The sequence below is a fragment of the Spermophilus citellus genome (assembly GCF_964194105.1).
Source record: "Spermophilus citellus genome assembly, chromosome: 4".
Classification (NCBI taxonomy): Eukaryota; Metazoa; Chordata; class Mammalia; order Rodentia; family Sciuridae; genus Spermophilus; species Spermophilus citellus.
In genome coordinates this window covers 105,054,326-105,068,951 of record NC_138185.1, presented here as the reverse complement: position 1 = coordinate 105,068,951, position 14,626 = coordinate 105,054,326, and the positions used below count along the sequence as shown (strand labels likewise).

General features: G+C 33.8%; 1 protein-coding gene across 10 annotated transcripts in view; it reads left to right on the top strand.

Annotated features, from left to right (window-relative positions):
* The window catches only part of SCAPER (S-phase cyclin A associated protein in the ER), a 488,938-nt gene that overhangs the window by 177,802 nt on the left and 296,510 nt on the right, over positions 1 to 14,626 (top strand). For all 10 annotated transcript variants that reach the window (XM_081291797.1, XM_081291798.1, XM_081291789.1 and 7 more), the window contains 5 exons: positions 2,425 to 2,580; positions 5,391 to 5,533; positions 9,464 to 9,545; positions 10,907 to 11,059; positions 11,924 to 12,031. In XM_081291797.1, the coding sequence (XP_081147923.1) occupies positions 2,425 to 2,580; positions 5,391 to 5,533; positions 9,464 to 9,545; positions 10,907 to 11,059; positions 11,924 to 12,031 (642 nt within the window). The remainder of the gene's footprint in view (positions 1 to 2,424; positions 2,581 to 5,390; positions 5,534 to 9,463; positions 9,546 to 10,906; positions 11,060 to 11,923; positions 12,032 to 14,626) is intronic.

Here is a 14,626-nt window from a genome sequence, read left to right as displayed (position 1 = left end):
TTTAATTTTTTAAAAACAATTTTCCAAATTGGTTAAACTATTTTATATTGGTGCCAGCAATGAATGCAAGTTCTAGTTATATCACTTGCTGATCAGCCCTTGACATAATTACATATTTTAATTTTAGCCATTCCATTTTAGTAGATGCAATGTCTCATATTTTCTTTCCATTTTATTGTATAAAAATGAACACAACATAAAACTTTTTATTTTAATAATTATGAATATGCAGTTCAGTGGTATTAATACCATCATTACCATCCATTACCATCATTACCATCATTACCATCCATGTTTGGAATTCGTTTTATCTTGTAAAACTGAAACTCTACACTTACTAAACAATAATGCCTCATTCTTCCTTTCTACCTTTGTACTTTCTAGTTATGATTTTGATCACTCACCATATCTCATATAAGTGGAATCATATAATATTTGTCTTTTTGTAACTTGTGGCTTATCCTACATTATGTCTTTAAGGTTCTCAATATTGTAGCATGCATCAGAATTTCTTTCCTTTTAGGTTGAATAATATTCCATTTTAAGTATAACTATATTTTGCTTATCCATTCATCCATTTAAGTTGAGTTTCAACCACATTTTAGCTCTTATTTATAACCATGGGTTATAAATCTTTGAATCCCTGCACTGAGTTTTTTTGTGTTTACACCCAGAAGTGGAATTGTTGGATAATATGGCAATTCTGCTTTTAATTTTTTTGAGGAACAGTGCCGTTTTGCACAGCAATTGCACCATTGTACATTTCTACCAACAATACACAGAGGCTTCTATTCCACATCCTTGTTACCTCTCATTATTTTCTGTTTTTGGGTAGTCATCTTAATGTATGAAAGGTTTGATTTGCATTTCTCTAATGATAAGTTATGTTGAGCATCCCCTTTTTTTTAATAAACTTTTTTTTAGTTGTAGTTGAACACAAAAGCTTTATTTTTATTTATTTTTATGTGGTGTTGAGGATTGAACCCAGTGCCTCATATGTGCTAGGTGAGCACACCACTGCTGAGCTACAACCTCAGCCCCATGTTGAGCAATTTCTTATGTGCTTATTGACCACTTGTATGTCATATTGAGCCTGCCTATTCAAGACATTTGTCCATTTTTATTTTATTTTTGGTTATTGAGTTTTAGGAATTCTCTTATGTATTCTAAATACTGGTACCTTCTCAGATATATGATTTACAATATTTTTTCCCATCCTGTGAGTTGCCTTTTTATTCTGTATTAATGTCTTTTTTTTTTCGGTACCAGGGTTTGAACTCAGGGGCACTTGACCACTGAGCCACATCCCCAACCCTATTTTGAATTTTTTTAGATATAGTGTTTCACTGAGTTGCTTAGTGCTTTGGCTGAGGCTGACTTTGAACTCATGATCCTCCTGCTTCAGCCTCTGAGCTGCTGGGATTATAGGTGTGCGCCACTGCGCCAGGCTACTAGTGTCTTTTGATGCACAGAATGTTTTGATTTTTATGAAGTCCAGATTGCCTATTATTAAAATATTTTGTCTTCAGGGTTACAAAGTTTCCATAGGGTATTTTCTGCTTTTTTTTTTTGAGTTATGTTTTCTTCCAGATAGAGTTTTTTTAAGTTAGTATTTGCATACTGTATTTCCTGTGAATTTTATTTATTTTGCTTAGTGCCTTAAGACTAAAATATTATGTACACATTTTTTCTTGAATATACTTGTTTGTCTTGTACTTTCAGTGCAGTTCAAAAGATGGTTATCTGATTAATCTACTTATAAAAGTGGCCTTGTGGCATGGAGATTGGAAAATTTCATGAGAACTATATTCAAACTTTTATGTCTGAGATTTTTAAAAAATTTTGAGTGGTTTCATTCTGTCCTACATAGATTTCTGAAGTCTCTTCTGCGGAAGAGTTGGCTTTCGTGTTCACTTCCCCATTTCCTTCTTCTGTTTTCACTGTAGCGTACTCTCCCTCTGGTTTCAAGAATGAAAGATTTAATAACAAATGATTTTTTTTGAGTTTTATAGTTAGCTGTACTTATAAAATCTGTATGATCTACTAGTCTGTATGACTGTTAAGAATCAATACATGTGAAGTTGAGGATATAGTGTATATAGTGTATATAGTTCAGTATCATATGCACTTTGCCACTTATTCAGTATATGTCAAAAAAAAAAAAGAATTTACTTTAACTTTTATCCTCTCAAATTCATTAGAATAACACAAACATACCTAATTAACTGAACTTACTATGTGTAACTTCAAACTATAATTGTATTAGAGCCTTCATAAGATGGTCTCTGTAAGAATCTTAAATTGTTTCTTTTTTTTTCCTGCATCTTATCACTGGTTTATATACTATATATAAAATTATGGTTAAATTTCTTGTAATGTATCTTAGAATTAAATTGATTCGAACCCTCCTTGTTCTTATCAAAGGTAAATGAAATTGCCTTTATAAATACCCTGGAAGCCCAGAATAAGCGCCATGATGTTTTATCGAAATTAAAAGAATATGAGCAGAGGCTTAATGAATTACAGGAAGAGCGTCAGAGAAGACAGGAAGAAAAACAAGCACGTGATGAAGCCGTGCAGGTAGGATTTCATTCAGCAAGCATTAATTGAGTTGCTGTCATATCCTAGGCTCTGAAAGAGGTATTGAGGGATCCCCAAAGGAGGAAAACCTTGTTTTATTCCCAATGGTGCATTAATTACACTATTTGGAAACATAAAGCCTGATTACCAAAAGACTGTTTACTCTTTAAGATAAGATAATCAGTGCTTTTTGTCAGTAGATGGCAGTCATAGAATCTCTAGCCTTAACCAGGTAAAGCATTAAACTGCTCTGACAGATTATCATCTGTTTTTTCTAATTGGGTTGGGCAAGAATATGCTCTTCTCTTACTTAAGATAATGGAAAAAAAAAAAAAGGAAAGAAAGAAAAAGACTGATTTGGGATCAGTATATAGCCTTAATGAATTTGGTAGTCTCTTTGCTTATGAGAAGGAATACCTGTCACTTATTGGGTAGGATCATCAGATAATTAGCTTAAGATTTTCTTATTGGTACAATATCATTTTTTAATAATAGTTGGACTTACTGTTACATATTTATACATGTAAATAACATTTTTGGTCAATTAACTTTTTTTTTAGCAGCAATTTTTTTATTTGTTTTACATGACAGTACAATGATCTTAAATTTAATTAACTTTTAACCTGTGCAGCAAACTGCAAGTTGCTACTATTTTCAGGATGGGAAGAAAGGTTAAGGCATTAAATAATACTTGCTTGGTAAAATGGCTTGTCCATAGACTTTTATGACTTGTTAAGTATAGGGAACAAATTTGTAACCTTCAAATACAAATGCAGATTTCTTGTGTTTAATATTTTATCTTATCTAACTTTTATTTGTTCTGATATTTTTCATTTTTAATTACTACAAGTCATATGTTGTGATGGTCTTGAGGACATGAAAAATATATATCCTTGTTTACAATGGGGAGACATACATAAAAAAAAACATCAACTCATTCGGATAAATGCTGCAGTAAAGAGGAGAGAATACCTTATTTGTGTACAGTGAAAAGGACATGAGAAAGTCAGCAAAAGTTTCATGGAGAGATGATTATTCAATCACGTTTTAAAAACTGAAAACAGGTGCAAATGATGTAGTATGGGATGGCATTTCATTCAGGAGGTATGAGGGACACTGCATATAGTTAGGGTGCAGATCATGAAAAGCTTTGTCACATTAAAAATTGGGAATATTAATGTTTCCTGCTTCTTCATTCATTGATGACTTAGGAAATTAAAATATTAATACATTTTTCAGTTTATTAGTTACTCTTTGCCATTTGTGGGCATTAGTTGGTATTCCCATGTTCATTTCTGATCTATATTTAGTTTGAGTTCAGTATCTTATTTTAATGAGTGCCAAGCTAATCTGTGTTTAAAAATATAAGGTGCACCTATTAAAGAAACTTAGCAAGCGCTCTACTGCTGAGCCACAACCCCAATGCTTAATCCCAAACAACTTAAGTATTTTTGTGATCATGTATAACTAAACAACTTTACACATATTCTTGATTAATGATGAAAAGTGACTACAACCAGTTCGTGAATAGTATACAAGACACTAAAAAATGTATTTAAGCTCTATTTGCATGCCTTTACCAGTCTGCATTGTGCCAGATATATCCTTCTGATTCAACATATTCCCTTCAATTCTTAGTAACCCTTTGCCCTCCCATACATATACCCACCTACCCACCCACCCTTTCGTTTACTATTTTACAATCCCCCCCTCCCCGGAGTAGGTAGAGGTTGTTGTGGAGATGAAGTTATCATTGTGAGCTCAGTTAACTATTAGAAATATTTGAAACTTTCCTCAGTGTTTTCTGGACTGAGACTGCTATTGTTGTTATTATTGCTATTCTTTTGTGTGTTCGTGTGTGTGGTGCTGGGGATTGAACCCAAGGCTTTGTGCATGTGAGCCAAACACTCTTTAACAGCTGAGCTACATCCCCAGCCCCCTGATTATTGCTGTTCTTTATTGAGTCCTTACTATGGCTAAGTACCATGCTAGGTACTTAACCTATATTAGTAATTTAGGATCTTTAAGGGAAAGCAACTTGCATAAAGCTGTATAAATAGCAATACTAGAGTATTGATCAGTATATCCCCTGAATCAAAAAGGTTTTGTGAGCTGGGAAACAAGGATAAATTGAAATAAATGTATCAGTTTGTCTGTTAATGGTGAAAATTAGGAAAGCCCTATGGTAAATGCTTTGTGTGTATTATCTCATATATTCTTTGCAATATTCCAAGAAGTATATTTTATTGTTATTTAGCTTACAGGAAATTAAGGTACAAAGAATGTAACTAAGAAGACCAGAATTACCTAGCTAGTGAGTAATAGGGTCAGGAAACAAAACCAGGGAATCTGACCCAGTGCCCGTCATCACTCCTATGCTTTATTTTCTTGCCTCTTTCTTCTACCTACCAACTTTCTTCACTTAATACCATTATGAAAGCTTAGGTCAGAAATAAAATCTGTTAACTCTTATTTTTCCCTATTATATTTAGATTTTTCTTCAATTATTTATTAACAAAAGCCTTTAGAAGTGATTAATCAAAAAATATCTGTTAGATTCCCAAAGAGCATATGGGGATATAGTATTTGCTTAAAATAGCACTTATTCTTTGTGTGTAGCATTGCAAATGACATATGAAAACCAGATATCATTTGTAATGATTTATTTGATTTTTGTTTAAATTCTGAGAAGCAGTGTGCCTAGTGATAAGTCAGGGCTTGAATATATAAGTTTGTGTCAAAGGTATATGCCTTTAATCACTTTGGTTTTACACATAGTTTTAATACCTTTAAAATATTTTGAACATTAGGAACGCAAGAGAGCTCTAGAGGCAGAACGGCAGGCTCGTGTAGAAGAACTGTTGATGAAGAGGAAAGAACAAGAAGCCCGAATTGAACAACAGAGGCAAGAAAAGGAAAAAGCCCGTGAAGATGCAGCCAGGGAAAGAGCTAGGTATCTCATTTGCTTTCTTGGTATCTGTTTTTTGTCTTGGTGGATTTGGGTACTAAGTAAATATTTGATGCTGTGTATATTTTTCAGAAATAATCATAAATACAAAAATATACTCAATTTTGATTTCCAAATATTAGGATGTTACTGTCAAAATGGAAACTTTTTGAAATTTTTTATTGGATGAGAAAATTTTTGGTTTAAAAAAAGAATTTGATTCTGGCTAGCTTAAAGAAAAGGGAAGTATTCAAAGACATTGGTGTAAATAATAGCTTAATTCAAGATATTTTGTAATGTTTCTTATGATTTCTTCTTCATAAGGTTTTAGAAGTATATTTGCAAATATTCGGGCATTTCAATTTTTTTCTTTTGTTGATTTCTAATGAAATATTTTGTAGTTGAGGAATAGGTATAATTTGAGTGCTTTTCATTTATTGAGACTTACTTTACAGCCTTGGATACTGAGTATCTTAGAGAATATTCTTTGTGTCCTTGGAAAGTATTTCTATACTATTATTGTTGGATGGAGTATTCTCTACATATCAGTTAAAGTTAGTTGATGTTGTTGTTTCCTGTGTACCCACTGATTTCCTGTTTAACAGCTCTGCAGAGAGGATTATTGAAATCTGTGAATTTAATAGTTAAATCATTTATTTTATGTTTTAGTTTTCACGGTTTTGTTTTGTATATTTTGGTGCTTCATTAAGTGCATATAATTTATAGTTGTTATGTTTGACTGAGACATTGACAATTTTATTTTGAAATGTTCCTCTGCTTTCTAAAAAATATTTCTTAGGTTTAAAAATTTCTTTGTTATGTATATAAATATAATTACTGTTTACATGGTATGCCTTCTGTCATTTTACTTTCATTCTACTTATATGTTTGTATCTCAAACATGTCTCACAGACTACATAGAGTTGGGTTTTGCTTTTCTATCTGGCCTGCTACTTTCTGCCATTTGATTTTGTGATATGTAATCCATTCCTACTTGATGTAATTAACTGTCAATGTGATTGGATTTATATTTGCCTTTTTTAAAAAAATTGTACTGGGAATTTAATCCAGGGGTACTTTAACACTGACTCACATCCCCACCCCTTCATTTATTTTGAGACAGGGTCTCACTAAGTTGCTTAGGGCTCTGCTAAGTTGCTGAGTCTGTCCTTGAACTTGTGGTCCTCCTGCCTTAGCTTCTTGAGTTCCTGGGATCACAGACATGTGCAATGGTGCCTGGCTGTATTTGCCGTTTTGGTATTTGTTGTCTTTTTTCTCAAAGGTTTTTGGGTTCATCCTTATTGCCTTGTTTTTTAATTAAACCAGTACTTTTTGGTGAATCATTTAAATTTCTTTATTTTTTTAAGATGTGCTATTTTAATTATTTGCTTAATGGTTGTTCTCTGGCTTCAAATATTCATCTTGACTTACTACATATCACTTAAGTTTAAAACAAAAAATTTTGGTTAAACAGCAATTTTATTTTAATATAGCTTAATGTATTCTTTCCCTTGTGTTATTGTCAAATGTCTTACATCTGTATATGTTGTCAGCTGAAAATATAGCATTACAATGATTTCTTATGCAGTCTTGTATTTTTAAAAGAAACTAGGTAGAATAAAAGAAGAAAATTACACATTTCTTTATATTTACCCACATATTCATCATTTCTGATGTACTTTAATTTCTGTGTCTTTTGAGTTTCCCTCTTATTCTTGTTAGCCAAATGGACTTCCTTTAGTTTTTCTTGTCAGGGAGTTTTCCTTTCTGTGGATTATCTTAATATTCATTTATCTGGGAATATTTTAATTTTGCCTTCATTTTGAATGAATTTTGCTGAATATAGAGTTCCTGGTTTTTCTTTGAGTGTTTTGAATATTCTGATTTCTATTGTTTCTGACAAAAACTCCTCCATTAATCATATTGTTTATTTGCATTTGCTGAGTTGTCTTTTTCTTTGTACTTTCAAAATATTTTTTTCTCTTTGTCTTTTATAGGTGTGAATATCATTTTTCTAGGGCTCCCTTCGTGTTTACCCTACTCTGTATATTAATATATTTTATTAAATTTTTGAAGTGTTTAGGAGTTATTTCTGTTTAATTGTAATTCTCTTTAGGCTCCTGAGGTGTGATAGTTTTTCATAATTTTATGTTTTTAATGACAGTTTTGAGAAATAATTGCCAGATAGTTTTTATAGAATGTCTCTCAGTTAGAAGTTGTCTCATTTTTTTCTTTTGGTTAGATTGGGGTTATGGCTTTTTGCAAGGAAGAATACAGTGATGCAGTATTATTCTTAACATATCAAAAGTTCATGTTAACTTTAATTATCTAACTGAAGTAGTGTTTGCCAGGTTTCTCCCTTATATAGTTACTTTTAAGATTTCTCTTTACTATTTACTTTGGAATCAGGCTATTGAGAACATAGCCCAAACTTAAAGAATGGGAAGTTATTGTCACTCTCCTTAAGAGAAGAATACCAACATTGTTATTTGGAATTCTTCTATATAGGATATTTATTTTTTCTCTGCTGGTCAGTTTTTCATTACTATAACAAAATACTTGGGACAGAGAATTGTATAAGTTTATGTATCACACAGTTTTACAGGTGGAAAGTCCAAAAGCATGGATCCAGTCGTGACCAGAACCCCCTTTGGCTGTAACATGTCATGGTAGATAGCATCATGGTGGGAATATGTGTGAGAGGGACAAGAAACCAGAATGCAAGGAGGAGCCAGTTTTGTTTTTTGTTACAACTCTCTCTTAAAAACTAACCAGCATCCTTGAGAATTACATTAATTCCTTCCAGGGGCACCCTCCACCCCCACCCCATCCCCGCCCCAATTTGCTTTGCACTAAGCCCCACCTCTTAAAGGTTTTATCACCTCCCCCATTTGGGGACCAGCACATGAACCCATGGGGAAGAAACCACATCCTAATCATAGCAGTTCGTTGTATATTTAGTTATTAAATTCTTTTTACAAACACCAGTATGGATTCATTTATATTTATTTTACACTTTGAGTTATATTCTCATTCAAGTTATTTATTGTTGCCCAAATTATCTTGCCTTTGAATATTGGGAGTTCTTTTTAGTTGCTTCCTGTGTTCTTTTGACTGACTACTACTACTTCTTTTTCTTCTTTTTTTTTTTTTAAAAGAACTTTCTGACAGTCTCAGAAACTCCACACTCATTTGATCTTTTCCCTGTTTTTTTGTTGTTTTGTGTTTCTGTTCATTGTAATGGTGGTACCTTTTAGTTTAGAAACCCAGACCATTTAGTTCTGTGAAGTACTTTTGATTTAAAAATATTTTATTCACCCACTTTTCTCTAATATATATTAGAGAGAAAAATGTGTGTGTGTGTATGGAATTCTTTTAAGCAGATGTTAGGCCTTTTAATTTTCTTATTTTTTCACGTCTGTTTTGCATTTTCATGAATTTTTATTCTGCTTCTCAGAAGACTTTCTCAGGTTTTTCAGCTTTTTTTTTTTTAGTGAGTTTTAAAAATTTTCTCCTTATATTTTAATTTTATAAATGTTTGTATTCCTGATTATTCCATTCTTATAAATAGCATTCTGTTCTTTTTTCATGGGTAAAACATTATTTTATTATTCCTCATATTTTAATGACAATCTCAGAGCAAATATTTAAATCCATGCTTGGGTCCAGAAACCATTCTCATAGCTGCTAGTTTTTGCTGCCCAGTACCAAAAAAACAAAAACAAAACAAACAAAAACTTTATTGCTTTAATGAGCAGTATACTTAGTGATATCTAGTAAACAGTATACCTGAGAATCAGTAGGCACTCAGAAAAAAATAATTTTCAAATAGTTCTTTAGAATCTATAAATCATTGTGTCCTAATTATATTTTTTAACCTCATGAGATTTGTTATTCTAAGCAGTTGAGTTTATAACTTCAATTCTCTTCTTATAGAGACAGGGAAGAACGATTGGCGGCACTCACAGCTGCTCAACAAGAAGCTATGGAAGAGCTACAGAAAAAAATTCAGCTCAAGGTAGGGATATTATTTTTTATTTGAAATTTTAGAGTTTTTAATGGAACATGATATTAAAATTTTATCTATAGAACAAAAATTAAGTTATTTGTATTCAGTCTTTTTTAAAAAAATATTTTTTTGTGATGCTGAGGATTGAACCCAGTGCCTCACATGTACAAGGCAAGTTCTCTACCACTGAGCAATAGCCTCAGCCACTTTAATCAGTTTTTAGACAAGTGTTATATGATTGCACTGTGATTGTTTCAAACTCAACTATCTGGAAACTAAATTTATTTGGGGGAAGATAGAAAGAAAAAATGTGGAAAAAGTGTTAATGAAGTTTAACATTTCCTGTTTTTACTAAACAATTTATTGATGATTTGAAGACATTACTGCTAGGCTTCTGATAGTCATAGATTCTAATCATTTAGAAATAAACTAAAATGATGTTTCTTATGGCTTATTTCAGTGCTTAGGAATTATATAATTGTAGCTTGGGAGCTTATGATAAACTGATATTTTCTAGAAAATTTATGCAGTTACAACAACAGGTAGGCAGTCTTTAGTGTATGACTATTTTATATTGTTATCCTAGTTATTTACACATTGGCTCCCTTAGAGGGATAATAACCCCTTAAAATAGAATAATGTATTTTACTATTTATATTGTCCAAGGAATTTATTATTATTAATTTTAATTTAGTGTAGCAAGTATTTATGAATTAGTAAGATATAATTTCATTATCAGGAAATTCATAATCTAGTGTGAGATTCAGATGTAACCAAATAATTTCCATATAGATCGAGACGTAAGTCTAAAGTAGCTCTTTATAAGACTTTCCTGTGATAGTCACTGGAGGCAAAAGGCACCTAGAAATGAAACAAGGGTAGTAGGTAGAGATCTGTGTTATGAAGAGCCTTGCTTGATATGTGAGTAAGCATGAATTTTACCTGTGGGAACACATTTCCCACAGTGTGTTCCAGGAGAAGTTCTCAAAAGTGTGTTGCAGGCATATAATTTGTAAAATGTTGCCTCCTATAAACCAAGTTTACTGAGTCATAGAGCATAGTGACATGCTAGGGACTTTGTAACTTTCTATGTTAAAAACCTGTTCAGCTTTAACTTGCTGTTTTCCAAATTTATTTGACTTTGGAACCTCTCTTACCTACTAATATTTTATGGAACACACTATGAGAAATGTGCATGTGGAAGATGTTAAAGGGCTTCATGTAAAACCTTTGTCTTCATTGTACAAGTTGATTTTGAAATAAAATATTCTTGCATTATTTTGGAAGCTTTAATGGAAATGTTCTTTTCTAAGTTCTTAGTATAATTTTGAGTAGTTTTTGAAATTTTCACACTTCGACTTCACCTGCAGCATGATGAAAGCATTCGGAGGCACATGGAACAGATTGAACAAAGGAAAGAAAAAGCTGCTGAGTTAAGTAGTGGGCGACATGCAAATACTGATTATGCCCCCAAACTTACTCCTTATGAAAGAAAGAAACAGTGTTCTCTCTGCAATGTCCTGGTAGGTTGCCATTGTCAATATTATGGTGATATATTATAATTTATTATTAAAGTTTATGAAACCATGCAAATACATTCATTAATCTTTTAAAATTTATGCTTAGACTTCTCCTGAGTACCATGGGTTTCTTTCATGATTTTGAATGAAAAGTATGTACAAATAATAGTATTTAGGAATGGCAGTGCAAAATGTCAAAGCAGTTGGGTGCTCCCAAAATGGATGTATGCCTGCTTAATGCAAGCCTTAACCAATGTACTTGGGTATTGGAAGCAAAAAAGTAAAGCAACATTTTCAGTGCTGAGACTTGAACCTTCAGACGTAAATTATTTCCCATTAGGTTGGCTATTATGGATGACACGCCTTTTTTATATGTATATTTCTTTTAATTGTAGTTGGACACAATGTCTTTATTTTATTTTTATGTGGTGCTGAGGATTGAACCCAGGCCCTCCCTGCACATGCTAGGTGAGCGCTCTACTGCTGAGCCACAACCACAGTCCCATGCCTTTTTTTTTTTAAGAGAGAAAAGAAAGAGAATTTTTAAAAAATATTTATTTTTTTAGTTTTCGGTGAATATAACATCTTTATTTTATTTTTATGTGGTGCTGAGGATCGAACTCAGCGCCCCGCACATGCCAGGTGAGCGTGTTACCACTTGAGCCATGTCCCCAGCCCCATGCCTTTTTTGATCTTATGTCTTTTAGAGGATTCTCAGAATTGTGTTCTAAGGAAAGTATTTTTAAGCCTAATATGTAAATGTTAGAGTGATCTCAACTTACATATAGAGTAATAAATCAACTACATAATATTAAAAATTAGATAAAAAGTTTTATTGATTGCATTGCTTTGATTTTATGCTTTTAGATTTCTTCAGAGGTCTATCTTTTTAGCCACATTAAAGGCAAAAAACATCAACAAGCTGTGAGAGAGAATAGCAGCATCCAAGGGCGTGAACTTTCAGATGAAGAAGTGGTATGCTTTACTTTTGTTTATTTACACTTAATTATTGAGTATCTAGTACATGCTTTTTTATTATGAATAATTCCATGTTTGTATGTATTTCTTTGATTAGCTAAAACTATTTAGCACTTAATAACTATGTAATAAGTATGCAAATGTATCATTTTAATGTATATATTTATTTAACAATTAGAAACAAAAATTTAATACTCTCATAATTTTTGTGTAAGAAAGAGTTATGTTTTTTTATATTTTAGTAATGCAAGTCAAGAATTACTTAGTAATATACCAAATTTCTTAGAAAGCAGATAACAGTATATATTGTATATAAGCGGATAATTTTGTATTAATAAAGCACTTAGAAAGTTTTGGAAAATGTATTATTCATCTATAATTATTGTTTATGTAGAATTTAGATTTGTATAAATATGTTTATAAATATTTCATTCAGTTTTTATGACTTGGATTGTACAGCTAGATAATCTATGAATTTGTTTATTTATGAAAAAAATTTCTAAAGCTGCTCAAGAATGAGAAATTCATGTTTGTCAAGTATCTCTTAAGATGCCCAGAAAAGATTGTTGTGGGTTGAAAGCATTACCTGTGTGTAGGTGCATGTGTATGTTGAACTTAAAAAAAAAATTGAGGTGTGACATAAATTAGTAAAGTACACAGACATAAAGTACTATAGAATGAATTTTTCCATATGTGTACACTAATAATACTACAACCCAAGTTAAGATAAAGATAGATCATTTATTGTACCCCAGAAGTTCCCATTATGCCCCTTCCCAGTCACATTCCCAAATTTAACTATTCTGACTTTTAACACTATCAATTAATCCTGCCTGTTTTTGAATGTCATATAAATGTTATCACATACTGTCTACTATTTTGTATCTGACTTCATTCATCTTTAAGTGTGTAAGATTGATTCCTTTTGTTTTTGTTTGGCTATAGTTCATTATTTTTCTTAGATTTTTGTCAGCTCCCTCTAGGCAAAGACCATCAGGAACACATCTGTAGTTGAATAAAATTGGATTTGTTGACTTGTTAAAACATACACCATGGGGAGTTGTAGAGCTTTTCAGAAAGAGGGTATTTGAAAGGTCTTTTAGAATTTGGCTTATGCTAGGTCATTTTGGAGAATATTCAAGAAGAGAAGATTTGCTATGGTTGGGATGCTATCAGAAAGCAAGTAGTTCCATCATTGGTTCCTTAATAAATTTTATCTGTAGAAGGAATGAAACTGCTGTTTTCTCATTGTGTGGGGAGGGCAATGGTACATGTTATTTGGGCTCACTTTGCTGTAATTCCTTCCCTAGAAGAATTTCCCCCTCAAGTTTCAACCTAAATTCTGTCTCCTTAGCTCATTGATCTACCAGCTTGCACTGTTCTCCCATGCCAAAGAGAAGGGGGTTATTGACAATACCTTAAGGAAAAGTTTAGGGTGAATGTCGAGCTTGCTTCCTGTGCTTCTCTCCTTTTAGGGATTGTAGTCTCCGAGGTTCTGGTCATGTTAGCTATTCTTTAATGCCTTAATAGTTGCTTTGTATATTTTGTGCAACTTTTGGAGTTGGAAGATTATTCTACCACAAGCCAGTTCAGTGTGGCTGGAATGAAAAGTTTCTGGTGTTTAATTCCTATATATTTATGTTTTACACAAAGCTTGACACATAGTTAAGGTTTTTAATAATTATGCATTAAATTGAGTTGAATTGAACTGAAAGATTATATGCGAGGGTGGGAAGATGGCGGCCAAGGGAGTGCAGCACACCAGTACGCTGCGCCACTGTGTGGGAGAAACACGAGGTGAAATGGCTGAAGGCTACCTTGGTGGGAATCCCCAGTGAAATTGAAGTGCTCCAGAATCTAGAGGTCAAAATTCCAGCGCGCGGGATTCGGCTGCAGGGGCTTGGTAGCGGGCGATTTCTCCGCACGGAGCGAAGCAGTACTTGGTCGGCGGACCGCCCCGTGGATGGAGTCTGGGACGCGCCCGAGTTAATTAGCCGCGAGTTACCAGAGAGGGATTACAGCGAAGCGGATTCTGCAGGCTCCTGCCAGTGGCACACTAGCCGCGCTGAGTGCTGAATTCCAGCTTTGAAATACAGGAGAGAATCGGTCCAGTTCGTTTCCCGACACCGGTCGGAACACGCAGGAGAACTGCAGCCGCCATCATGGAGAGCTGACGCAATCATCCCTGTTTTCTACTGATCTCAGCTCATTCAACTACAGAACAGGTGATTCCAGGCTGGTATTTGCCTGCGTCGCGCAGACAGATCGCTCAGGCTCGGGATTGGAAACTCTGAGGAGAATACTCTTCAGGCCTCACCCCTGGCAAGGCGGGCGCCGGGCTTTGAGCGGCCAGATTTTAGTTCCCCGGGTTGCTTTGGCCCAGGGCGGGAGATCCTTCTTGGCCCGGGGCTACGGAACCCGCGGCGACTGTGTCTTTGACCCTGCCCCTGTCTGAGCGTACACTGAGCTAGGAGAGGTTGGAGCTGCCAGGCCCGAGCGGGGGCCGCCTGGGCCTGAGGCTGGGGTACCTCTGTGGACCCTGCTCCGAGCAGAGTGTGGCAGGGATCGGAGAGGCTGGGTTCTGGCCCTCGT